Source organism: Camelina sativa, chromosome 8, assembly GCF_030686135.1.
Source record: "Camelina sativa cultivar CO46 ecotype springtype chromosome 8, ASM3068613v1".
Taxonomy (NCBI): Eukaryota; Viridiplantae; Streptophyta; class Magnoliopsida; order Brassicales; family Brassicaceae; genus Camelina; species Camelina sativa.
The window spans coordinates 21,715,318-21,741,404 of record NC_141887.1 but is presented as its reverse complement, the minus strand read 5'-3'; the positions used below and the strand labels follow the sequence as shown (position 1 = coordinate 21,741,404).

At 33.9% G+C, this 26,087-nt stretch overlaps 5 protein-coding genes, 1 non-coding gene and 1 pseudogene across 15 annotated transcripts; 5 read left to right on the top strand and 2 right to left on the bottom strand.

Annotated features, from left to right (window-relative positions):
- The first annotated feature begins 495 nt into the window (after positions 1-495).
- On the top strand, positions 496-2,591 carry LOC104707493 (uncharacterized). Its single transcript, XM_010423855.3, has 4 exons — positions 496-1,149; positions 1,513-1,749; positions 1,828-2,045; positions 2,134-2,591. Exons 1-4 carry the CDS (start codon positions 862-864, stop codon positions 2,318-2,320), a joined length of 930 nt encoding a protein of 309 aa, XP_010422157.2. The 5' UTR covers positions 496-861; the 3' UTR covers positions 2,321-2,591.
- Positions 2,592-5,976: 3,385 nt separating this feature from the next.
- On the top strand, positions 5,977-9,459 carry LOC104707492 (protein TPX2-like; annotated as a pseudogene). The gene is made up of 17 exons (XR_015563313.1): positions 5,977-6,421; positions 6,694-6,810; positions 6,938-7,018; positions 7,174-7,306; positions 7,401-7,500; positions 7,599-7,649; positions 7,756-7,847; positions 7,932-8,007; positions 8,089-8,151; positions 8,245-8,331; positions 8,461-8,519; positions 8,616-8,688; positions 8,774-8,839; positions 8,924-8,986; positions 9,105-9,172; positions 9,253-9,301; positions 9,348-9,459. The product of XR_015563313.1 is annotated as a protein TPX2-like (transcript).
- Positions 9,460-10,102: 643 nt separating this feature from the next.
- TRNAV-AAC (transfer RNA valine (anticodon AAC)) lies at positions 10,103-10,176 on the bottom strand. Its single transcript has one exon. It is a non-coding gene; the product is annotated as a tRNA-Val (tRNA).
- A 146-nt stretch (positions 10,177-10,322) lies between these two features.
- LOC104707490 (nudix hydrolase 14, chloroplastic) lies at positions 10,323-12,254 on the top strand. 4 transcript variants are annotated; one of them, XM_087461432.1, is made up of 7 exons: positions 10,323-10,586; positions 10,662-10,767; positions 10,813-10,926; positions 11,032-11,124; positions 11,198-11,290; positions 11,551-11,649; positions 11,821-12,254. In XM_087461432.1, the coding sequence occupies exons 3-7, from the start codon at positions 10,858-10,860 to the stop codon at positions 12,049-12,051; spliced, it is 585 nt and encodes a 194-aa protein (XP_087317558.1). In that variant the 5' UTR covers positions 10,323-10,586; positions 10,662-10,767; positions 10,813-10,857; the 3' UTR covers positions 12,052-12,254. The 4 variants fall into 4 exon arrangements, with proteins under 4 accessions (XP_087317558.1, XP_010422150.2, XP_087317557.1 ...); XM_010423848.3 differs by having other exon boundaries at positions 10,329-10,586; positions 10,849-10,926; XM_087461431.1 differs by having other exon boundaries at positions 10,334-10,586; positions 10,673-10,767; positions 10,849-10,926.
- LOC104709678 (uncharacterized) lies at positions 12,186-15,564 on the bottom strand. Of its 5 annotated transcripts, none has more exons than XM_087461428.1 (9): positions 15,347-15,564; positions 14,549-14,652; positions 14,208-14,443; positions 13,872-14,123; positions 13,649-13,725; positions 13,256-13,577; positions 12,856-12,912; positions 12,584-12,636; positions 12,186-12,493 (listed from the first exon to the last, which is right to left on the bottom strand). In XM_087461428.1, exons 2-9 carry the CDS (start codon positions 14,637-14,639, stop codon positions 12,433-12,435), a joined length of 1,149 nt encoding a protein of 382 aa, XP_087317554.1. In that variant the 5' UTR covers positions 14,640-14,652; positions 15,347-15,564; the 3' UTR covers positions 12,186-12,432. The 5 variants fall into 5 exon arrangements, 3 of the variants coding, with proteins under 3 accessions (XP_087317554.1, XP_087317555.1, XP_087317556.1); XM_087461429.1 differs by having other exon boundaries at positions 12,852-12,912; positions 15,347-15,562; XM_087461430.1 differs by having other exon boundaries at positions 14,219-14,443; positions 15,347-15,547.
- Positions 15,565-20,470: 4,906 nt separating this feature from the next.
- On the top strand, positions 20,471-23,239 carry LOC104737201 (PGR5-like protein 1B, chloroplastic). 2 transcript variants are annotated; one of them, XM_087461426.1, is made up of 11 exons: positions 20,471-21,009; positions 21,275-21,387; positions 21,495-21,591; positions 21,679-21,779; positions 21,862-21,918; positions 22,057-22,133; positions 22,237-22,288; positions 22,388-22,498; positions 22,599-22,696; positions 22,780-22,863; positions 22,961-23,239. In XM_087461426.1, exons 1-10 carry the CDS (start codon positions 20,826-20,828, stop codon positions 22,847-22,849), a joined length of 960 nt encoding a protein of 319 aa, XP_087317552.1. In that variant the 5' UTR covers positions 20,471-20,825; the 3' UTR covers positions 22,850-22,863; positions 22,961-23,239. The 2 variants fall into 2 exon arrangements, with proteins under 2 accessions (XP_087317552.1, XP_087317553.1); XM_087461427.1 differs by having other exon boundaries at positions 20,601-21,009; positions 21,275-21,383.
- An 846-nt stretch (positions 23,240-24,085) lies between these two features.
- LOC147940295 (uncharacterized) lies at positions 24,086-25,380 on the top strand. Its single transcript, XM_087461425.1, has one exon. The coding sequence runs from the start codon at positions 24,173-24,175 to the stop codon at positions 25,157-25,159; it is 987 nt and encodes a 328-aa protein (XP_087317551.1). The 5' UTR covers positions 24,086-24,172; the 3' UTR covers positions 25,160-25,380.
- Positions 25,381-26,087: the final 707 nt, after the last annotated feature.

Here is a 26,087-nt window from a genome sequence, read left to right as displayed (position 1 = left end):
AATGAAAAGTTATAAAAGAGTCACACGAAAACGAAACTAACGACAAACTACAAAAAAGGAAGCAAACAACTAAGCGTCCTTTGTTATGGCCACGTGTATGGCAATAAAGCCACCACCTCTTATGTTTGATTGGTCCTGTACTCAACACAACTGGCTGAAAGTGAGAGATTTTACAAAACCGGTCTAATAATCAAATATTGTTTTTCAGTCTAAAGTTAAAAACAATATATAATTCTTTCTTAACCTAGTATTTCAATTTAAATATTGTTTTTTTTTTAACTAAGCCAGTTAACTATAGTATAATTAGAAAAAAAAAAAACTATTCTTTTAAATAGTTGTCTTTCTTTAGTTATATATACCTTTAAATCAAAGATATCGGATTATTACACCCAAAATAATTTCAAAATAACATTATCCACACGCCTTTGCCGACATGATCCAGGTGTTTTTTTCAAACCAACTAATATTCTATTATTTTACGTCAACCGTGAGTTCAACCATTTTGTATATTTATATTATTTTTTCGTAAACTGAATAAAATAAAGCAAAAAAAACCCAATATAAATGGGAAAATAAATAAAATTAAAGAAAGGAACTTGCGTCAAGAAGGCTAGCCATGACACTTTAACAAACAAAAAGGAAATAAACAAAAACTTTGGATTTTGTTTCTCTTTTCCTCAAAAAATCACACAAATCTTCTCTATTCGTTTCTCTCAATCCTTCCTTCTTCCTCAGGTTTCTGAGGATTCGTTTTGAGGTTTTCGTCATCACTGTGTTGTGTCCTCCCGTTCCTTCTCCGATAACCATCGGAGAATCGAGTCGTTCGTCTCTGTTTTCTAGGTTAGTACTACTACGTACTCGATGACTTATCACGAGGAAGACGATGCGGTTTCTGAATTTCGGGTGAGAGTTGAAGATGATAGAGATGAGAAATCAGGGAATTACGTTAAACTTAGTGATGATGAGTTTGAAGAACATCGAGAAGAAGAAGATTCATCATCATCATCATCACCGTCCTCTTCTTCTTCTTCTTCTTGTGGACAGAAACGATCTGTGTGGTTTTGGATCAAGCTTGGTCTTTTCTTCACGATTCTGACTGCTTTGTGTCTCGCTGGTTACAAATGGCTCGCTCCTTTAATCATGGATAAGGTTTGTTGTTCTATGTGTTTTGTTCTTCTCAAAGTTTTGTTCTTTAATCAATTGGGTTTCAACATATGTAATTTCCCACAAGTTTGTAATGATGAAATTGAGGTTCCTTTATATGATTGGGGTTGTGTTGTGTTACCCTGCTATTAGCTCAGGATTAATGTGACTTGGAGTTGTGTACTTTCCTATTAGCTCAGGTTCCGAGTCCCCCAATTGCTCTGTAATGAAAGTTAAATCAGAATTGAGATTTTGTAGTTTGATGTTCTGTGGCTTTATTGTTGCCTGATTCTCTTAACAAATCCAGTTTGTAACATCTTTGGCTATGTTGCTAACAGTGGGGATTTATCAATTTGTCTTTGTTTTCAGGAGCTAATCCCACTTATAAAATGGGAGATGGAGACATTTACACACCCGGTGTGTGGTATTATTGTGTTTGCATCCGTGTCTTTATTCCCTGTGATACTTATTCCAACTACGCCATCAATGTGGGTGGCTGGGATTACATTTGGTTATGGCTATGGTCTTCTCCTTACTCTTCCAGCTGTTGCTATTGGTGTATCACTTCCTTACTTCATCAGCTATCTCTTCTGCAACAAAATTCAAGTATGTGTCTTTCTTAAGTACTCATGAGTAATTGGCTTCTTCATCAACATGATTGTTGAAAATGTATTATGTTGCCAGGGTTGGTTAGAAAAATATCCAGATCAAGCTGCAATGTTGAGAGCTGCTGGTGGAGGCAGTTGGTTTCACCAGTTTCGAGCTGTAACGTTAATACGGATTTCTCCATTCCCTTTTGCTCTTTATAACTATTGCGCTGTTGCAACTCGTGTGAAGTACGGTCCTTACATAGCTGGTTCCCTCGCGGGCATGGCGCCAGAGATTTTCGTCGCACTTTATACGTAAGTGTGGAATTGTCTTGCAATTTTGATGATAATGGAATCATTTGTTTTTAGCATGCTGATGATGTTGCTGTTTTGGTGTTTGTAGAGGGATTCTTATAAGGACACTGGCAGATGCATCCACTGTGGAACAAAAAGGCATCTCGATTCTTCAGATTGTTCTCAACATTATTGGTTTTGTAGCAACCGTTGTGACAACTATTCTCATCACTAAGTATGCGAAAAGACAGCTCGAAGTTATGAAGAAGGAGGAGGAAGCTTTGTTATTACAGTAATGGAGAGACAACAACCTTTTGTCTCTGCTTTTAGTCCCAAAGTACAGGTTTTGTCCAATATGTGAAAGAACTCTTGATTTTTGGGTCTCTGAGTTCTTCACTACTGTTTTTGGTTTGTTTACAAAGAAAAGGTAGAAAAGAAATTTATAAACCCAGCAAACTCTCTAACATCTAATCTTAGTATATGTTTTTCTGGATCTTTTGCTTTTTGATGTTGGAAAATAATCAATTAACTGACCTTGTTGTTTATATAGTTGAAAACTTCAGATCATGTCTCATTCTACGTCCTCTCATGTAAAATAGTTGTTTATAGTTCTCATGTAAGACTTTCATAATTTATCCAAGCAAACCCTTTAACCAAAAAAAAAAGAAAAAATCTGAAGATTGGAAATTGTCTAATTGGTATGTACGTACAAGTCGTGTGAATGTGATGAGTGATCCATGATAATTGTATTAAAAATTATTTTGTAACTAGAATATGACCAGAATACGAAGTCGTTGTAATAGTGTTGACTGTTGATGTTATGTCAGTCTATCAGATCATCCAGATTCTATAGAATAATGTGCGTGTAAACGTAACAGAAGCAGAGAATGAGAGAGAACTGAAAACTTGCAGCTTTGAATATTATGGCCTAAATTGAGAAAAGGCCCAATGTTTTTGTCTTTTAGATTTCTTTTTATTAATTTGTTTCCAAATGCGTTCGGTGCAATAAGAAACCTTACCTATGATGACCAATACTGCGCATGTGAGCCCAATTCAATAAACTACAGTAAACCATGAGTCAATCGATATGTTTAATTTTCACTTATGTAAAATATAATCAGTTAAAATATATACATATATATATATATATAGTAGCCAAACGTATACTGTACGTAGCCTATATATCCAATTTTCCCATAATTTATACAGGTTTTATATCGGTTACAATTTAAAATTGTTCATATTGGTGCATTTGAGCTCTTCCAACACAATAAACAGAGAAACAAATATGTTCAACCAACCACTCTCATCCCCAAATAAATGTTGTCTTAATTCCCTTCAAAAAGTGCTTTTGGAACAAAACCCGAAATCCTTTTGACACAGTTTTGTCTAAAAAAGTTTATATGTAAAGTTAAGCGTTTACATTTTGTCCTACCTATGAACCAGAAAATTAATTATTTGTCCTATTATCTTCAAAAAAATTCGTGGGTCTTTGGTGTATATATATACTTTTCTTTTTAAAACTGTTCGACAAAAATAGTTGCCCAATTAGCAGTAAAAAATGATATGTCAAAACAATATAGTTTTCATTTTTTAATCAAAATAAGGCCAAATGGATGCTGGTTTTTAACTCGTTTTTAGATTTTGGATTTTAGTTTTTATTTTTGCAAAACCTTGAATGGTATCTTGATTAGTTTTTGATTTTTATATATAATAATTATTTTAAAAATAGGAAAATAATAATTATAAATTTTTATTAAAAGATAAAAAAATACAGTGATGCAGAAGAAAACGTAGGTTTATTGTATATAGAAAACACATTAATGCAAATTTAAGTAAATTAGAATAAATATATATTAGAAAAAAAAAAAATTTTTTTAAAAAGTCACGCTAAAATCCCACAAAATGTGGTTTTTTGATTTTATGAAAAAATTGGTAAAATCCACCAAAATCTGATTTTCCTAAATTCTAGAAAAGCTATTTTTTCATAATCGTGTATGACTTCAAAAGTAGGTGTCATCATAATCTAAAGCCAAAAACTGATGCAAAATCAGGTGCCATTGAAGGCCTAAATATGCTTTATGACTTGGTACCACTGTCAACAACATTGTATCTTTCATGCAAATAAAAATCCATTGCTCTATCATAAATGGTAATTAATGGCAATTTGTCATCTGGTGAAACACATGCTCATGATATAGCCTATATCATATAGGAAAAAGACTTTCAAATTCAGTTACACATTCAAAATATTGTAAATATCAATGCTTTAAGCAAATTTTAGGCTTTTTTTTTCTTCTTTTTTAATTATAGTCAACAAGAAAATTTTAAGCTTTAACATGATATCTAATTGGACCTAATTTGGAGATTAGTGGGATTATCCTCTGCATTTTTTTATGATATATATATATATATATATATATATATATATTTCTTGAAGAATTCACAAATTTTCGTTTAATTATTTTTTAACATAAAAACAACATCAACTACAACTAATTCAACCAATAAAAATTATATTGCACACTATAAATAGTAAAAAAAAATCAATTACATCACAATAGAAACATTACTTAAGTTTATACAAAAAAAAAACTCCTAAAACATCATTTAAAGTAATACATAAAGAATAATAAATTAGTTAGATTATTTTTTGTATAGGTGTTTTCTATTTTCATAATTCATATACATATAAAATTGAACAAAACACCAACAAAATTGATAATTTTCGGTTAAGTAAGATTTTTTTTATTGTTTAAACACGACTCATTTGGTTAAAAGTTAAAACACTAATAGACAAATACAACTTTATCAACAAAACATATGACTTTTTTTTTTGTCAACTGTATTATTATTAAAACACTTGGTTCCAACCAAAGTAAAATATAAAGTGGAATATTACGCCTAAAAGAGAGGAGACTTAAGCCGATGGAATACAAGAACGTCTCCGGAGTCAAAGGCCGGAGGAAAACAAAATTTCCCCGGAAACTAACAATAAAACTAAAAAAAACCATACATAACAGAACATTTGATAACAAAAACGAAAGAAGACAACAACCTTAATCTAAAAAAAAGCAACCAGTCATAAAACCTTAACATAAACAATAGAACCAAGAGAGCAAATAACTTCTTCTTCTAACGCACAAACGGATGAGATTTACCCAGGATGCCCACGACCAACTCAAGAATAACATCAACCACCTCCTAACATGATGAGAGCCGATCTCTCGTAACCAAGAACCAAAGACTTCATAACACGACAAGCAAGATCATTCACTTTCGGAAGCGACATCGACGTTGATACGCCAAAAAACGTCAAATTAGAAGTCTTCAAAACGCGAAAAGCGAGACCTAACTTCTCGTAGAATACCAATCACATAAACAAGACCATCAACCAAACATATGACCAGGCCTGCATATATGACTATATGAAATAATTCTGAACCCAAAAAAAAAAGAAAAAAATCAAGTATGTCAAATAACAAGGTTTTTCTTTATCCAACAAGATTCTAAAGTCACAAAGATCAAAGATAAAGGTTTAAATCAAACAGTCAAAACGTGATAGATAAAGCCAGGTCAAAACGTGACAAACGAACGAATGCAAAACTGTTGGTGGTGGCAGAATCGAAAATAAAAATCCACATTTCTCGATTCCCCGCCGAAAATTTCAGACTCATCGAACGTCCAAAAAAAAACCCTTACGTCACTTCCTGACCAAACTACATAAACACCCCTACATTCTCTGACTCAATAGGGGCACTCTAGTCTTTCCACACCATCCCTCTCATCAGTCTAATCAAATTCAAACACATTATGTTTTCTAGATAATAAATCCACGTCATGAAAACTGCACGCTCATACAACGGTGTCGTTTTGTTGTTCTGTAGAAGGAAAACATAAAATAAAAAATTTGCCGTTTTGTCGCTTTTTTTTTTTTTTTTTTTTTTTATTTAAAGAAAAAAATAGTGACGTTTATTTCCTTAACTCTGCAATTTCTTACTTCTCGCTTCTTTCTTCTTCTTCTCCTTCCTTCTGTGTTCTACTCATCAAAAAAACCCAATGATGATAATAAAACCACACATAAATTAGGGTTCTCCCTGGATTTCTTGCGGTGAGGGAACCAGTGGTTCGTTTTTTTTTTATCTACTGTTATTGCGTTTATTGTCTCACAGTGGAGGTTTTAAAGAGAGATATGGAGATGGAGACAGAGACGGAGACGGAGTCGGAGTTTGATGAGGATATGGATACAGATATGATGGTGTTCGAAGTGACTGAAATCGATATGGAGTATGAGTTTGATGCTGCTCGTTGGTTTGATTTTACTCGGGAGGAGTTGGCTTTGGAGTCTCGTGCTGCTGAACTTTGGTTTGAGACCGCTCAGTCTTATCCACCGTCTCGTAAGTATCGCCTCCTTACTCGCCTGCCTTTGTGATTGTGTTTTCGTGGAACTGTGTGTACTCTAAATTTTGGATTTTTAATTACGTCATCTTACGCAATGCGGTAATGAAATATAATCTTCTTCGATGTTATCGTGATTTGTGTTTAGGAATCTGTTTTTTTTTTTTAATTCGTTGATAGGATTTTAATTTTTTTTATTTATTATTATTACAAATGCAGAGGACCAATGTCGTCATGTTAGGATTGAAGTGTGTTAATGTTTTTTTTTCAGCTTTTGCAGTAAAATTGTTAAAGAGAGAGGAGGTTTTGTCTGAAGCCAAGACTAAGCCTTTGTCAAAATCAGAAGGTGGGGAAGTTCCAGTAGATGTTCAAGATGTGAATGAAACAGGTGAATGCTGTTGGATTGTGTTCGTGCATCTCTAAACTAGTTTACTGGTTTTAGGACTGTTTAGGTTTAGATAACCAACTATAAAATTGAAAACTTTACAATTTATGGATCTTGTTTTTTGTGTCAGGAAATGGAACGAGGTCTGGGGTGTTTACATTCATCCAAGGTGGTACTTTGAACAGAGATCCAAATGAGTCCTTACATAAAGGTGATCACTTTTACTAACATGACTGTGGGGAAACAACACACATGTGTTTCAACTATGTTTTTTTATGGTTATGAATTATTGTCGAACCTCCTTTTCTTGGTATTTTACTTTATTGATCAAACTCATTAGTTCTCACTTCCTTCTACTTATACCAGGACCTACATTAAGCAGTCGGACTCCTTCTGATAAACTGAAATACCGACCAAAGTCAAGCATCAGGCCTATACCGAGAAGCTCAACATTGATGAAGCCTACTGCTAGCCTATTGGCAAAGCTAGATAATGCCAGGTGACTATGGAAACATATAATTCTTGGTATATTATCTTCTGTCAACTTTTAAATCAATGAAATTAACAGTTGGTTGTTTTGTTGATCTCCCAAGGCAAGTTGATGAAAGTAGGGAGAAAGGTTTGTTCCCTTCATCTGGATCTGAAATGCAATCTGCTAAAAGACAGAAGCTCGAGGGAGGTCTACTTCGTAAGGTCGATTTTCTTGTAGCCATGAGTTTCCTTGTATCTAGTTCCTTCAAGAAAATATGAATTAAGCGTTTGACCTTCAAATAAGCTCTCTTCTGTTTCAGGTTGCTGAAGTGACGCAGGAAACGAATTTGGTCCATAAGTCACTCAAGAAGGTTGCTATCTGTTTCTTGTGTACTCCTGAACATATGGAATCAACCTTTCTGTTGAAAAAGAGCATTTCAGTGTTAATCATTCAATTGGTTGTTATATGGTTTTCAGGATCTTGATAAAAACTCACTACATGCCAGGATGAAGATTACTGTCCCTCAGGAGCCTGATTTTGCTACGTCACATAGAGCAAATAGGATAAGGTTAGGACCTAGACATTGACTGACAGTCAATAGTTATGGTAAAAATCAGATCTTACATACATCTGCACCAATGGATTATTGCAGGTACAGGGTTGATGCTAAGTTGGACCAGGACTCAACATCAGTGTATAGGTTCAAAGCACGCCCCTTGAACCGAAAAGTTAGTAACTGCTAATTACTTAACATGGAACTCATTTCGTTATTGTATTCCCTGCTCAAACATGTGTTGTGTTGCCTGTAGATCTTTGAGGCTCCATCATTACCCATTCGAAAAAAGAGCACTCCTAAACTACCAGAATTTCAAGTAAGCATTAAAAACTAAGTTGGGCTGGTCTTTCTCTTTGTTTTCAGGGTCAAGAATTAATACTTAAGATTATGTTTCTTGTGGTTTTATCAGGAGTTTCGCTTGAAGACCTCGGAAAGAGCTATGCAACATTCATCAGCAGTGTCAACGTCGCCATATCAGGGAAATAATAATCGTAAGGTTATACATCAACTCAACTTACTTGAAATCATATTACAAGATCACTTTATATCAATCAGTCTTTCATGTGGACCACTCAATGAGTCTCAAAGTGCTGATGCTAAAGGAGAGAATTTTTCATTTTGACAGGAGTCAGATAAGCCTAATACAACAGCATATCTTGACGGTGTTAACAGAGAACCAAGAAGGTATGATATTAAAAAAATTATGAGGGTCTCTTGCTTGCTTACACCAACTTTTATATAATAGAAATGTGATTAATTCTGCGAGTTGAATTTTAACAGACCAAGAGCTATGGATACACCTAAGGATGATGATAGAAAACACCTCTTCAAAGCTCGGCCTCTTAATAATAAGGTATAACATTTTCTATCTCGTGCTGCATTTTATTGCATACATACTAATAGGTACACTCATAGAGAGCTCATTTTCCACTGAACAGATACTTTCAAGTGGACAAGACATTGGCATGTTCACAAAAAGCAAGCGAGAAATTTCAACTCCCGTGGTATGTCTGTCTATGGATTATTCTCTACACTTGGTGTCTATATCTCCCACAATAGTCTCAAACTGTTCTTACACTCAAACTCAGGGGCTTAGGTTTCACTCAGAAAGGAGGGCTCAACCAAATTTGCCAACAGACCTTTTCAGTAAGGTTCGATTCACGGTTCCCAAACGTTCTATTTTCCTCAATGGGTTAACTTGAGATTGTTCTTATCGTACTCTAGTTATCTGATGAACCCTTTGTTTTCTTACTTCGTTTTAATGTACAGCTCTCCTTATCATCCGAACTCCAGCAAAACAATGGATCTCACTCAAGATTTGCTCAGCCTGAACAAGTAAAGATACAACTCATGATTTCATTTAACTTTATGTCCCAGCTTTATAATCATATCAAGTTTTACAATCGTATTCTTGGCATAAGAGCTCAAAGGAAAACAAACTGAACTCTTTTCAAGCAGGGAATGAAGTAATAAGCTATTGACTGAAGCTTGTTTCTACTAACTCCATTGCAGAAAACAAGCAAGTTTACTAGGAAACCGATGGTACAACACTGTAGTTCCTGAAACTAGCCGGCAATGGACTTCTCGGAGTGGTAAGCTTGAAGCAGCCGTGCAACTAAATTAACAGGTAATATACAAAAGGACACTACTTTACTTTATTTTCCTTCTTATATTAGTGCTTCTTATATAGCTTTTGTGGATAATTTTTGTTACTTGATTTTGATATCGCAGGAGCGTAGCTGATCGTAGAAAAAAATCCTTCTTAGTTATATGAATCATCTCCATTCTTTTTTGTACATTAAGACTTGGTACTCTTAGGTGACAACTATTCAAAAAGAAGGCTAACATTATGAAGAACTAAAATCTGTCTCTCAAGGGGGGTGTGGTATGACATTGTGGTCGATTAATTTTGGCAAAGGATATGTATATTGTGGATACTCATTTCTTAATATGAATGAAATAGAAAGAGAGGTTCAACATCACTTTTGCGGTTTTACGTGATGAATGAATGAATGAATGAATGAAGCCATATACTATTGCAACCGCCTATGTCTCATGATGCAACCATCCATAGACTTCTTCTCCTTCTCATCTCCCGATGATTACTCAACCTTGTAAAGACTAAACTTGTGAGTCCTCAAGTTTAACAAGACTAGACCATTCTTGTGTCTGCTCCACGGGTATATTGATCTCAGACTAGACAAAAATGTGGTTAATATGGCTCTGTGATTTATACGATGATAAAAGGCAAAAAATTAAAACATTAATGGCTTCGCCCGGGTTCGAACCGGAGACCTTCAGTGTGTTAGACTGACGTGATAACCAACTACACCACGAAACCTTTTTGTTTGACTTGCTTTTGTATACTTGAATTATACAGATAACTCACGTCAAATAAGCCGGCTGTGGGATTATACTGTTTGATTCGAAGCCCACTAAGGCTTGACAAATAAAGCCCACTAAAACTCGACACGTGTTGAACTTTCCATCTTCCCCAAGGAGTGTGAGTCAGAAGAATTGCTTGCCTTTGCCTCTTTCAATGGCTGGCTTTACTCTTCTTCCATCGCGGTTACTCGCGTGTCCTTCACGCTCTCTGCCTCGTCTTCTTCATCACCATGCAAACCTGATTCTTCGCTGCAAAATGTCATCTTCTTCTTCTTCCTCTCTCGCTCAATCCATCACGCTCACGAACCAACCCAACGAGCCTGTCCTTGTCTCTGCAGCTCCGGGGATCTCATCCTCTGATTTCAGGTGAGTGAGTTCTCGAAATCCCTAGAATTCATAAAAATTCAGTGAATCGATTTCAATTTTTGTGTTTGTGTGTAGGGATGCAATAGATTCATCTCTGTTTAGGAATTGGCTAAGAAACTTGGAATCAGAGTCTGGTATCTTAGCTGATGGGACAATGACGTTAAAGCAAGTTCTTATTCAGGTAAATTGATCTTAAAACACACACATTGAGATTTTGCTAGTGTAGTGATCAAAATGGTCTTCAATGATATGATGAATTCAGGGAGTTGATATGTTTGATAAAAGAATTGGCTTTCTCAAATTCAAAGCGGATATTTTCGATAATGAAACTGGTCAGAAGGTATCTTTATCATCATCTTCTTGTGTTCTGTTTCAACCAATGTAGTCATTATATATATATATATATATATATATATGCTAGTTTGTTAAGCTAAAACGCCATTAGGTTCCAGGTATTGTATTTGCACGAGGACCAGCTGTAGCCGTGCTCATTCTCTTGGAGTCGGATGGTGAATCTTATGCGGTTCTTACAGAACAGGTATCGATTTAATCTTCATGTAGTTTAATATTTTCCCGAAACAAAATATCACATTGTACTTGGTATACTGAAGGTTCGGGTTCCAGCTGGGAAGATACTTCTGGAATTACCTGCTGGAATGTTGGATGATGATAAAGGTGACTTTGTTGGAACTGCTGTTCGTGAGGTACCTCTCTGTCTTTGTTGACAACTTTGCGAAAGGAATTGAGTGTTAAGATGAAATATTGTAGCAGTTTTTGAGTTGATATATACTGTGGCTGCAAACGAGTTTTCCTTTATATGTTTTGGATCTTTAGTTGTTTTACCAAAGGAACCTGAAATTGTAGAGAGTTCGAAGTATATATAACTCAAAAAGGAGTCTGAAAAATTATCTGAGATTCGTGTTTTTGCGCAAGTTAAATGGCTTTTGCTTCGTGGATATATCAGGTCGAAGAGGAGATTGGTATAAAACTGAAAAAAGAAGACATGGTTGATCTCACTGCTTTCCTTGACCCATCTACAGGTCACAGGATTTTCCCTTCTCCCGTAAGTAATCGTTGCTCTAACCATCTTCTGGTTGTCTAGTATACCTGTCTCATATTAGTAGTCTTGGTAACAAGCTGCAGAAATTCAAAAACGTTTCATTATCTCGTAGTCTTAGAATGTGTTTGGAACCTGATTGATTGCTTCTATTCATTTGGTGTCTCTCTGGCTCAGGGAGGCTGTGATGAAGAGATGAGCGTGTTTCTTTACAGAGGAAAAGTGGAACAAGAAACTATCAGACACTTGCAAGGCAAAGAGACAGGACTCCGTGAACATGGTGAGTTCATCAAAGTCCGACTCATCCCATACAGAGAGCTCTGGCGCAAAACAGCTGACGCTAAGGTTCTTGTGAGCATTGGTCTCTACGAAATGGCTCAGAGAGAGGGTCTCCTGCCCAGACACTGAAATCCATCTCTGGATCTTCTACAGATCTCTGATTGACTCAAGCCAGATACATAGATCGAGACTAGATGTTGTAATGTTGCAAAAGGAGATTTTAGTTCTATTGCGGTTATGACTTTATAACACGGTACCAAGTATGATTGGAAACTCATCTTTTATAACTAAAAGATCTTACAAACCCCAATTTCGGGTTTAGGTTTCCAAAAGTTTACGTTTTGCCAAGTTTGAAACTGTACAAGTTTTGGCAATCAAATGAAAAAACTTTTAGTTACAATCTTCTGATTTCTATAAACCACCAGACCAAATGAACATGAATTACAACATAACAACAACTTCTTCAGATCACCATACTATCCTGCTAAGTTTGGAGTTTGGAGTTGAATTCTAGGATGAATCTCGTCCTCTCTTTCTTGATGATGACCTGTCTTTTGATGAACCATTGCTTCTGATAAAATGACAAAGACAAGAAACAATCAGGAAACTGCAGGGAAAATTGAAGCTTTCTTTGGTTCATCAGAAGGTTTCGCAAGCTTACACATCATCTGTTTTACTTGATGGCTCTTGAGTGGCCCGTGATTGTGGCATCACCTGCAGAGAAAAAGATGGTTCACCATGTAAGAATCAACCGATGATTATTATGAAGTTATGAGCATCTCCAGGATAATATGACAAAAAATGAATCAAGACATATACACCTCGTAAAAAAGTAAGGAAACTCAAAAAGTATTATCAGATCGAGCCAGAAGTTTAATCCAAAAATAGCAATAATGAATGATTGTTAAACAGTGATGGATAAAACATACTGACAGGATGATCAAGTTGTTTCATGCATCTGCTGTGGGTTTCAAGGTATTCTTCATAAGACTGCAAAAACAACAAAAAAACACAATCACAAGACTTTGTCAAAAATTAGAAAACCACAGAACAGAACCTGAGCTCATGATGCTTCTCAAGCAAACAGAAGGAAGTCCCTGTAACATCATTCCAAAGGGCTAAACTTGATCCAGACCCTGATCAGGAATAGCTCACTTAAATAGCTCAGATTTTGAAATATACTACAAATGTTATCACCAAGTTTCCAGTAGTCTGTCATGATCATCTTTGATTCAACTAAACAGCACAACTTACAAAAAATATCTAGTTCGAAAACAAGAAGCTGTAATTGGATGAAATTCTCAGCATAAATTACAAGCAGATATGCCACTACCATGTTAAGCAAATCATCATCGGTTAGGGAACTCGCAAGAGGGCTTTCCAAAGGCAGACCCCACCAGTTGAATCGTAAAGACTTTTCTTGCTCCGTGTGAGAGTTAGATGCACCTGATGATGTATGGAGATATTCCGAGTGTACTCCATATCCTCTCTGTAGTGCAAGATGAAATCTGCTGAGGTCATCCTGGTTTGGGTAGACCGCAGGAGGGTAAGGCATGGCTGTATGGCCCCACAGATTGTTATTATACTCTTCATCTCCTGAGGAAGACGGAGGTTCTGCGCGGGACCTTTTTGTTGAATAATCATCCCTTGAAGAGCTGTGAAAGAATAGAATCAAGGAAAAGCAGATGTAAGAACCAAAAAGCCCACTTAAATTTCGAGGAGATACCTATTGAGCAACCCGTCATCGCAGCTATTTGCATCAAGGAGTTCACAAAGTGCTTCACCGATATCTTCAGGTAATTCCTAGAGCATGCACACATTTCAAGAACATAAGTCAAGTCATTTCCATAAACCTTAGGCTATTCTAGCCCTGAGTCATTATATGGTTTCGAGACAACCAATGCATAAATTATAGGAGGTGATGCAAATGGAATAAACTTTAGGTATACCTGGCAATCTCGACTAATCTTGACAGGCTTGTAATCATTCATAGGATTCTTGAGATGAAGTGTTTTCTGAAAAGGCAATTCACTCAACCGCAACCATTTTACTTTAAAACTACGTCCCCACGGATTGTTTTTACCGCCTCCCTGACTCCATATATGGTCTCGCCTCCATCCCACAGGAGACAACATCTCTGCATACCCTTGGAAGAATCCGCTCATGTTCACGCTGAAGATTAAAATCACTCGACCAGATTTCTACATAAAGACTATAAACTCAGTATACCTGACACTAAATATAAGATTACAGAATGGTGCAAACTAAAAAGGAGAGTTTCTTACATGAAAAGCACCTTCCAATATTGGCTCATTCATTACTTGAGTGGCCCAAATCCCTTTCTCGACTGAAACTTGAATATTTTCATAATTCAGACTTTTGATGATGAAATATCTCGTCTGGTACCCTGGCTTACTATCTTTATTCGGGTTTGAGCTTTTAAGTTGATCAGGAAAGTTGCGTCGTTCAACATCCACCTTGGACAGGTTATGGTCTTCCTTGCTTCTGTGACTTGAATTCTCTGTCCAAATTATATTCAAACACGATTACAACACAGATTTCCAATAGAAAAAAAAAAAACAAAGACAAGAAAAAGTGAATAACTAGACACAGCTTCACAATTTACCTGGATCATCAGAGTTTCCTAAATCTTGTTTCCAATAAGTCAAAGATGAGTCGACAACAGATGCATTTTCCTTAGCCGTATCAGAAGACATGCCTATTTATACCCTATATAAACAACACACAAGAACAAAACAAAACTAAATGAAAAAACAATAAAACTTGGCAGCAAACCGTGAGGAAATAAACATCAACCAAAAGCATAAAATCCACTCTAATCAAAGAGAGCATAACGATTAACGACCAATCACCACCACCAACAGAAGTAACATTAAAGCCATTTTAAAGAACAAAAAATAAGAATCAAATCACAGTGCAACAATAAACACAACAAGAAAAATTCACACTTTACATTTGTCTACACTCCAATAAGAAGCTAGTGTAGTTAGTAAGCATTTTACCAAATTAGTCTACTAATAAGATTAGTATAGTTAGTAATCATTACTCATTTAGTCATTAGTCTACTACAATGAGAAATTAGTATCCATGAAACTAAACTTAGGATCAAAATGCTATAAAGTACACTTCTTCACCGAATCAAAACATTTCAAAAGAAGTAATATCTAATCTAAAGTCAGAAACCTAATTCTTCCTCTATTGTTGATATCCCAACATAACCAAACAGAACCCAGAACCCCAAATCTGAAGCAAGAAGGAAAAAACAATTAACCATTTTGATACATTCCCACAATAATTCCAAAGAAAAGCAACGAAACCCATTAAACAGCAGACATATTACAGTGACAATATGAAGAACATAGAACAGTACAGTTAACAGTAGGAAAAACAAAAAAAAACGAACCTTTAAATTATCAAAAAGCAGAAGAGAGAAACACAAGTACAGAAGAAGAAGAAGAAGACTAAGATACTAATTTTATTTCGGTATTTGAAAATCCAACGAAAGCCCTAATCTTCTCTGTTCGGCTTCGACATCTCTCTTTTCTCGCTTCTTCTTCTTCTCTGTTTTGAATTTTTTTTTTTTTTTTTTTTTTCTTCTTCTTTCGATTTGGCTCTGATTATGGTAAGGGTTACGTGTAGGTGAGGAAAGATGTAAATCGAACGGTCAGGATGAGATGAGTGATTTAATCTAACGGTACAAGATTTGGCTGTTTAAGGGTTAAGTAAACCGCTGGTGTTAGTAAAGAACAATGGGCTCAAAATTAGTTAAAAGGGCCAATTTCATATAACATTAACGATGAGGCCTTCTTCAATATTAGGCCTCAACGATTGAGTCTTAGATACGACCAAATCTTTCACTATAGGTGTTTTTTTTTTCTTTTCCTTTCAATGACTTTATTAAGAACCAAAATCAAGATCTGTGTTTACAACAGAGTATAAGAACAGAGTAGAGTACACACAATCGATTTTATATCTCTATTTAATTCACCAAAATTTCAAATTTTCAATACGATTAAATTTTTAATATATTAATCAAATTCTTTTTGGTGCCTAAAATTTTAAAATCTATGAAAGCTTAAAATCCAATCAAAAATGGTTCATATCGAAACAGCGATAGTATTGTATATTTGTATGTATATAATTCAGTCCACTGCAAATTTAATTCTCTACTGATTATTATATTTTAGAATCCAAAAAACTAAAACCTCTAAAAGATGAAATTTGACCAATTTAATAGATAGGAAAAGAAAAAAAGATAAATTCAATAGAAAATTAAATATTAATGTAAGACAGAACTATATTAAAATATATGATTCGATGTATAGTAAACTTGATTTTTTAATTTAATACTTACATACTATGACACTAAAATGGAAAACACATAATTCAAACCAAACTCTAGATAAATTAAAAAAAAAAAAAATGGCTAATTCACCAAATAAGTCCCAGATTTTATTTCACTTTCACGAAGTTTATATGGAGTTGATTGTTAGAGATGATATTCAAGGAACATTGTTTCAAAACAGATTCGGTTATAATTTTTTTCCTAGTAGTTGAATAAATTGCAAAGAGACTTTTGTTTCCTTGTGCTTTACAAATGCCTCACCAAAAAAAAAAGTATGTTGAGTATGTATTGAAGGCTTAATTTTAAATAAATTCATGGCAAATTGATTTTACAGAATTTTAATTGAATACAACAGCTTTGGATGAAGTTTAGTATGTGTATTCTTATGATCGTTAATGTCAATTTACCGATAGAAGTGGTTCACATTACTTAATTGTTGTGATTTTTTTGTACATTTTAAAGTTAAAAATTTATTTAACATATTACCGGTGATTATGGCGCTTTGACATCTTTGGAATAAAAACATAATACAGTACTATCCTTCAAAGCCTGATAAGATATTTTTTCCCACAACAATCCATATTATTCCACAAAATCCTTAGCTCTGCTGAGATTTGAGTTGCTAAATTACTGGATATAAAAATCACCTTACAATTAATTAATGCACCAAGTAGCTTTTCATCATCTTTCAGTTTGGATTAGGACAGCCTTATCAAATATATCACATCAATTCGCCAAAAATCTACAATCCTTCCAAGATTAACCACTCAAAAAATATAATTATAAACTAAAAAAGTTTCAACGGCCCAATATAGGTATAAAAAGCGACGAACGCAGTTTGCCTTAAAAAAAAGTCACACTATATAAACCATTTGCTTCACGAGAACGAACATTCTCCGCTTCTTTCCATCTCCGTCAGTTGTCGTCGTCGTGCTTCGAACGTCCTCTCTCCGTCTACGTCCGTCGTTTTCGTTTTGCTAGTTAGTTTCGAACTTCCTCTCTTTGTTTCTTTTAGGTTTTTAGAGAGATTAGAGTATAGTTCTTAAAGATTTTTTTTGTTTTTATAGTGGTATTTTAAAATGCTTCTTCCCTATAATCGGTTGCCACATAGTGATTTAATTTCAACTCTATTAACGAATGTCGAGATCCTCGAACGTGAGATCTCCCTTCTGAGTGGGAAGAATGATGTTTCGGTAGCATTAAATATGCTTAAGAAAAGTAAGTCCTACTTTTCTTCTCGACTTGTTATCTTTTCTCTATTTGTTTTTTTAGATCTTTAAATGTGATTGTTTTTTTGGACAGAGAGGGCTCGGTTCCACCGCCACCTTGCAGTGGAAGAGTCATTTCTTGCAGGGAAGGAAAATGTTGCAAGAGAGAAGGAACTGTGAGAGTATTTTGCAGAGAAAGAAGCTGCTTTTGCAGAGAAGATAGATGCTCATGTTGGGAAGATGAAGAGGGGGTCTTTGAATGAAGGGAGATGGTCTCAAGCATGCACCGATATTTATAATGAAGTGCTAGCGAGCCTTCCTTTTGATCAGCGCACACCTCTTCCTATTTGGCGTGCAATGCAGGCCACTAGGCGTCTTCCATTTAATGTAAGTGAGCAACAGGTTAAGAGTCACCAGATCAAAATTACAATTAGTCAGTTTTAAGGATTTTTTGTAATATGCTAATATATACATTAATTAAAATCTTTGGGTCTTTGTATCACACTTATTATATTAGTTACATAATTGGTAAAACTACATGAGTGAGGCTATGTCCTAATTCTTCTTACTTATCTACAAGCACTTGTTCTGTACGCTGATTTTTAATATCATCATAAAGACAATCCACAACTTCTCTATTATCATGAGATTATCTGTAAATAAACCTCAAAATCAACGTTTAAACCAAAAGATAAACAAAAAGATATGGGCTGTACACCCTGTTTTAAAAATCCCCGCCTATCACCGATTACGCCCCGTAAAATCGCTAGGCCCACCCTCTCCGCCTCGATTAATGATTAATCCCCGCCTAGCATCCATTATCCGATTATACTGTCTAATCTGATTAATTCCCACATAATTTTGTATATACCGATTATTTTTGGAGCCAAATATAAATCAAATATATATATTTCTGTTATTTAGACATTTAAATTAAGAGTTTATGATGTTTTACGATAACTAATGTATAAAATTTTAATTAAAATCATTATTTTTTTCTTAAAATTACGTTTTTATGTTTTTACCGTAATTTTAAAGACAATACTATAGCTTTATATTTTATTTAATATTTTTCATTTCACATAAACACAATTATACATATATTTAGTACTATATATTTTTAGTTTACTATTATTTTAATAAAATAATCCAAAAACTAGTCCCCGATTAATCTCCGTTTAATCTCCGATGTTCTCGCTAGGCGCTAGGCCCATCCCGACCGCCCTACTAGCGCCTAGCGATTTCTAAAACAGGGGCTGTACACCCTGTTTTAAAAATCCCCGCCTAGCACCGATTATGCCCGTAAAATCGCTAGGCCCACCCTCTCCGTCTCGATTAATGACTAATCCCCGCCTAGCATCCATTATCCGATTATACCGTCTAATCTGATTAATTCCCACATAATTTGGTGCGTATAGTTTTTTTTTTGTTAACAATAAATCTCTACATATTATATAATACAAGAGTATTTTGTTGGAAAATTACAACAGTTGAATCTTTTTTCATACTAGCAAAGATTAGATAAATATTTTTTTGATATAAATGAACAAAAATTCAAGATTTTTTTGGATTTTACTCTTATGGAAAACATATACAAAGGTAAAATATAGCGTTATACATAACCATATATTACGTCCAAAATTCTTTATATATTAAAAGAGATTCATGATTGCTGATACTTATCGACAATTATTTTGAGGTTTTCATGTTTTTTTTTCTTTTTCTAATTACAATATACTTATCAACAAACACTCTTATTTCTTAATACTTACTTACGCACAATTAAGAACCAGTAAATATTTAATTATTAATTATTTATGATTTCTTTATAGATGTGAAGAGAATTACGACTACATATCATGTCATATAGGAAAGGCATCAAACGGATAAATTATTTGAGTTTTATAAATTATTAAATTAATGTTTTAGGAATAAGAAAAAAAACTCAAATCAAAATATATTAGGAACCGATGAAGAATTATGGGTTTTGTGCAAAATAATCCTCTAATTGTGCCATTTATTTCAGCCTTGCCTTTCATCTCCCATTAATGGATTGGAGATTAATCATACCAAGTCAAAAATATATACACAATATGCAATATAATCCTTATAAGCAGATCCTAAACATTTCTAAAAGTACATATATTAAAATTTTAAATTTTGAATTGTAAATTTGAACTCCTCATCATCGGCTTCAATTTGATATATATATATATATATATATATATATATATATTTATCAATATGTTTAAAAATTAACGGTGATGAAAACATATTATATTGTGGTTAATTCTATACTTTGCAGGATTTTCTTGTATTTCTGGGAGTTGGACAATGAAATAAATTATAAGCAAAAAAAATGAAATTTCAGTTAATCAAGAATGGTAGTATATTCATTTTTATATATATATATATATATATTGTAATATAAAAATAAATTAATATTAATTTCTTGAAAGTATTTTGTTTATCCTTATATATAACAAAAAAAATCATAAATTCTCTTATATAATACGATTTAGGTGGAACCAGTTAAACCAACTAGGCATGACCACAGTTATATTGTTAACCATAGGTTACAATTATAATTTTTCTGTAATTCCAACAGTAACCATTATGATTATTTGATTTATGATACGGTTAATATCAAAAAGGAACTCATATATTAATCTAATTATTAAATAATTGAAAAATGATGTATCAAAACAGTATTTATTTGACGATATGAAATTTATTCGATTATGTAGTTGAAATATTTATAGTGAACTATCATGAGTTTTGTTTAAATAAACAAACATATGAATAATTAAATTAGTGTTCAGAACTACATAATGATCGAGTCATTGGCATTACACATTCCAAACAATACTAATAAAAAAATGTTTTGAAAGTTAGATTTGAGTTTTTTGTCCCGAAAAGATTCAATTTGATTTTATAAACTTTTACAGCAAAATCAGTTACATTGCGTAGTAGTAGACTAGTAGTCAATCAAATGTGTATAAGTCTGAAAAGAAAAACTTTAGATATGTATTTGCTGACGTGGAACTCTTAATCGCCACACGATCCTGCTTCTCTTATCTCCTTTCTAATTCTCCCTCCAAACTCCAAACACGTTGAAATGAAACAAAACACACACAAAAAAAAAAAAAAAAAAAAAAAAAAAAAACCAGAAGGAACCTGAAACTCCAAAACATCAACATCTCAATTCTCAACCACACAAAATCTCAACCTTCTTACTTTTTTTTTTTTTTTTCTTTGGTTTCTTCTTCCCAGAAACAACAACGATCTCACTCAGATCATTTTTATCCCAGAAGAATTAGAAAAAGAAAATGAGCAGTAAGATGATGGCCTTTACTCTATCAATCCCTAGAGTTTCTTCGATTTCTCGCAAACCCATTAACACTTGTTCTCCTTCGAGGACACACTCTGTTCCTCACTTCAGCCATGCACGATCGATTTCTCTCAGACGAAGACTTCTCTTATTGCCCCTTCAAGCTTCTACCGATCAATCAGGTTCGATTCTCACTTTAAAGTTTCGATTTTTATCTGGATTCCCTTACTGTAAATCTCAAAGATTTCTCTTTTATTTTGAGATTTTTGTGATGCGTCTTAACCGATCAACACTTGTTGTGATGCCTCTGAATTCTGATATTGTTTGGGAACATAATTGGTGTGGAAAAAAGTTGAGATTTTTGGTCTTTTATAATCTAATCAACTAAAAAGATTGGTCCTTGAGAGTTTCCTTAGTTCTTATACCGTTGATAAGACTTGTCTTCAGGTCAGGTTGGTGGGGAAGAAGTTGATAGCAAGATTTTACCTTACTGTAGCATCAACAAGAATGAGAAGAGAACCATCGGCGAAATGGAACAAGAGTTTCTCCAAGCGATGCAAGTAACACACCAAATTAATAAAGTTTTTTTTTATTTTGTGTTACCTAAATGAAGTTTTCAAAGTCTGAGGATTGTGTTTTTTTTTTATGTTTCTTATATCTTTTGCAGTCGTTTTATTACGAAGGCAAGGCGATTATGTCTAATGAAGAGTTTGATAACCTTAAAGAAGAGTTGATGTGGGAAGGAAGCAGTGTTGTCATGCTAAGTAATGAAACACTATAGTTTTCCTTTTATGATCCAGTCGCCTAAATACTTGATGCTTGATCAATTTTGTTTTATCTATGTCCTGAAGGTTCTGATGAACAAAGATTTCTTGAAGCTTCAATGGCTTATGTCTCTGGAAATCCAATCTTGAGTGATGAAGAATACGATAAGCTCAAAATGAAACTAAAGGTTTCAAATCTCTCTATACTTAACAAATGCTATTTTCTTGTTACATGTGTAAACTGGATGAGCATTATGATTGTTTCTGTAGATGGATGGAAGTGAAATTGTGTGCGAGGGTCCAAGATGCAGTCTTCGTAGTAAAAAGGTAAACACTTTTAGGACAGTATAATTGTTCTGATAGCCCATTTATTCTTTAGACATTTACAGTACATAACATTAGATTCATTGTTTGGGACATACTCTAGAGATTTTATATGACTTGTGACCTCCTTGATTTATGCAGGTTTACAGTGATCTTGCCATTGATTACTTCAAAATGTTCTTATTGAATGTACCAGCAACTGTTGTTGCTTTGGGACTGTGAGTACCGATTCGATTCTGTTCCTCTCTCAACTTTCAAATCACATGATCTCTGCTTTTGTTAGTTAATTTAACATTGCTGTTTTCTTCAACTGTTCTCCAGATTTTTCTTCCTTGATGACGTTACGGGTTTTGAAATCACATACCTGCTCGAGGTAAAACTTCTTTAGATTCTTCTTTTATGGTTTGGAGAATATAATACGCGTAACATTTCAAATTTTTCTTGCACCATTTTCTAAATTATTCTTTTGCAGCTTCCGGAACCGTTCAGTTTCATTTTCACATGGTTTGCTGCGGTGCCTGCAATTGTATATCTGGCGCTATCACTCACCAAACTGATCATCAAAGACTTCTTGATCTTGAAGGTAAACATCAATTATCATCTCAGATCAGTTCTTCAACTGCAAAATCAGTTTATATGATTTGGATGTGATTATTAATTTTCTTGGAACCTATCTTTCACAGGGTCCTTGTCCAAACTGTGGAACAGAGAATGTATCCTTCTTTGGAACGATACTTTCCATCTCCAACGATGGTAACACCAACAATGTCAAGTGCTCTGGGTAAGCGCCTCAGCTTTAGACTCGAATCTATCACAAAAAGTTCTATAACGTATCTTAAAATGTTTTGATTGTTTTTGGTTTAGCTGTGGAACGGAGATGATCTATGACTCAGGTTCTCGTTTGATCACATTACCAGAAGGTGGCAAAGCTTAAACCTATGAGCCAAGGTTTAATCCTCATCTTAACTCTAATTTCCTGATCAAACCATTCTTGATCCAATCGAAAGTTCAAGATTAAGTTTTTCTTCTTTTTTTTTTCTGACAGGGAAATGTATGTAAAATTGATATACTAACAGATGAAGAGGTGAAGAAATTAAAGAAGAAGAAGAAGAAAAGCAAAAGACTTTGTTTGTGTGCTTTTTGGTATAATCTTCAGATCTTTTCTTGTAGTTGTCATTGACTTATACTGTGTCTGTAAGTAATGTGAGGCGCAATCAAAGAAAAACATCGTATGGTTACTTCTTTGAGAAACTTTGCTCTCATTAGAAAACCAGGAAAAATAGCACCACCTTGGTTGATTTTGAAATAATACTTTTATTTCATTTTTTGTTTGTTTGTTATAGTTTTGATTATATGTGTGTTCCATAATCTTGCATTGAAAAATGATATTTGTTAATCCATGTAAAACTGTAGTGTCAACATGGTCCAAGGCTTTTCTCTACAACTTTGTGATTTCTATTAATAAGATGAATTCAATATGTTTCCTTTTGAAATAGTCCAATTTCTATCTTCTTAATAAGAAAAAGGTGCAATGATGACCATCATCGTCCTCTTCCCATGCCTTCTTCATCATCATTCACCCATTTCTTTTTCTCACCATTAGACCTAGCTTCCACATGCGTTCATATAGATTTAATCCACTACTTGACCATTTTTTTCCCAAAAGATTCACTGAATTAGAATGTAATTATTGTCATTTGTCAGTTTTCTTCATCTACATTACTAGACCGGATTGTATCATTCTATCCGGATTTTAATATAATAAATTATTGCATCATTGCGATTTAAAATGTTGAAAGAAAAGAACCTTATCATACTGTCGAATTGGGTATAAAAGTGTCTTTTTGTTGTTTGCTTACAATTAGGTATAAAAGTGTCCTTAGGGCCATTACAGTAAAGACTTTTCTGTAATGTATTATTACATGTTAAAAGAATATAATCAAAACTTTCAAAAATAGTAAATAAATAAATTAGATAGAAGCAATGATCTTACAAGACTACAAAGTGTAAAGTAATGTCACGAGGCTAGAAAACAAGTAGGATAGTATAGTAAGCATTATAAAACATCAGCCATGCTTATTGATTATTATGTTTACTAAAGATACATAGTATATACTGTACACTGATCATGTATGTCCCCCATACACATGCCAACAAAGTTAAACATACTCAATCTATTTCTCTCCTTCCTCATCACTTCTCTCTTCAAAGCCTTAACAACTTAATTCATCTTATAGAATCTTTGGATCGTCCTCACATGGGCTCTATACCATTCATCTTCATGATCATCTTTCTTTTTCATTTACAGAGATCCAAATCTCAGACGATTGAATCAGCACATCTCCTTGATCTTATGATCAGAGATTACACAATCAGAAACTTCAACATACATTTCAAGACTGGCACGATCCAGAAAATTCATCTTCCTTCGAATTTCTCCTCCATTGATATCGCCACGGCTAGGTTTAGATGCGGCAGTTTGAGAAGATACGGTGCAACAATCGGAGAGTTTCACTTAGGTCCGGGCTTGACGGTACAGCCATGTGTTGAGAGAGTGATGCTGGTGAGACAGAACTTGGGTTTTAACTGGTCTTCTTATCTTTACTTAACCGGTTATAACTTAACTGGTTACAATTTCCAGCTCGTGTCTCCGGTTCTCGGTTTATTGGCTTACAATTCTAACCCGGACGGTGTGGCTATGAACCCTTATGAGATTAACGTAATGGGAACGGAGCAGAACCCTATTTTGATCAAATTCTTGAGCAGCAAGGCAAGCGGTGACCCTAAACCTAACACGAAACAGAACTCATCTCTATTGTGTGCTTGCTTCACAAGTAACGGTAACATAACGTTTAGAGAGCAAGTTTCAGCCTACGTTTGCTTGGGGACAACACAAGGCCACTACGCCCTCGTGGTTAGAGCTCACGAAAGTGGTGGTGGTGCAGTGGTAACGCCACCGTCGTCTCCGGCAGTAAATGAAGGTGGCGGAGGGAGATTGAGCCGGTGGAAAGTGGCGGTTGGGTGTGTGATTGGGTCAATAATTGGAGCGTTTTTGTTAGGGTTATTGGTGGTGGCGATGGTAGTGAAAGGGAAGAAGAAAGCGATGAGAGAGGAGATAGAGAGAAGAGCTTATGAAGAAGAAGCACTTCAGGTTTCAATGGTGGGTCATGTTAGAGCTAATCCTAATGCTTCGAGAACAAAAACGGTTCCAAGATTTGATAATACTAGGTCTACTAACAAGTAACAACAAACTTAATTAGGTAGATCGTCCTTCTTGATATGATGTTTTCCAATTGTAGTGTTAATTGAACTTGTTTTTTTTTTTTTTTTTTTTCTATTTATGTTGGATTGTATAACTTGTAAGATCTTCATTATTTAGGAGAAATGATATGTGGAATTAATTAACTGTTTACAAAATGAGTTTTTTGACCCAAAAAAAAAAAAAAAAAAAAAAAGTTTACAAAATGAGTTATTGTACCGCGCTTTAAGTTGTGTTGGGCTTACTTGGTTTGCTCCTTTTTTTTTTTTTTATTACATCCAAATAATACCTTTGAAAATCCACTAAACAGTTTTTCAACGTACAGTAAAACCTCTATAAATTAATAATGTTGGGACTAAGACATTTTATTAATTTATAGTGATATTAATTTATCTATAAATTAATAATTATTATTTTATAGTATAAATTAATAATTATTAATTTATAGATATATTTTTAATTGTTTATTTTTTAAAAAATTATGAATTGGAACAACTATAGCAAAATAAGATTAAACTTTCGGATGTTATAAATTTTTTGGTTTAGGAATTGAACTTGTAATATTTAGAAAGCACTATTTACAATAAATTACAAATATTATAGACAAATTGACTTATACATATGAGACACATAAATTCAAATCTATGAATAATAATATCAATTCTCCTATTTTAATAATCTGTCAAATTATCAAATTGTAAATGATGCATATCTAAAAATTAAAACTTTAAATTTTAATTATTTGTATGACATGTTATAAAATATTTTAGAGATATTATTATAGGTTGAAAATACAACATTACAATTGTTCTATAAATTTGAGCTTTAGGAGAAACATACACTATTATATCAGTATATATATATATATATATAAATTTACATAATTATTAATTTATGATATTATTGGGACCAT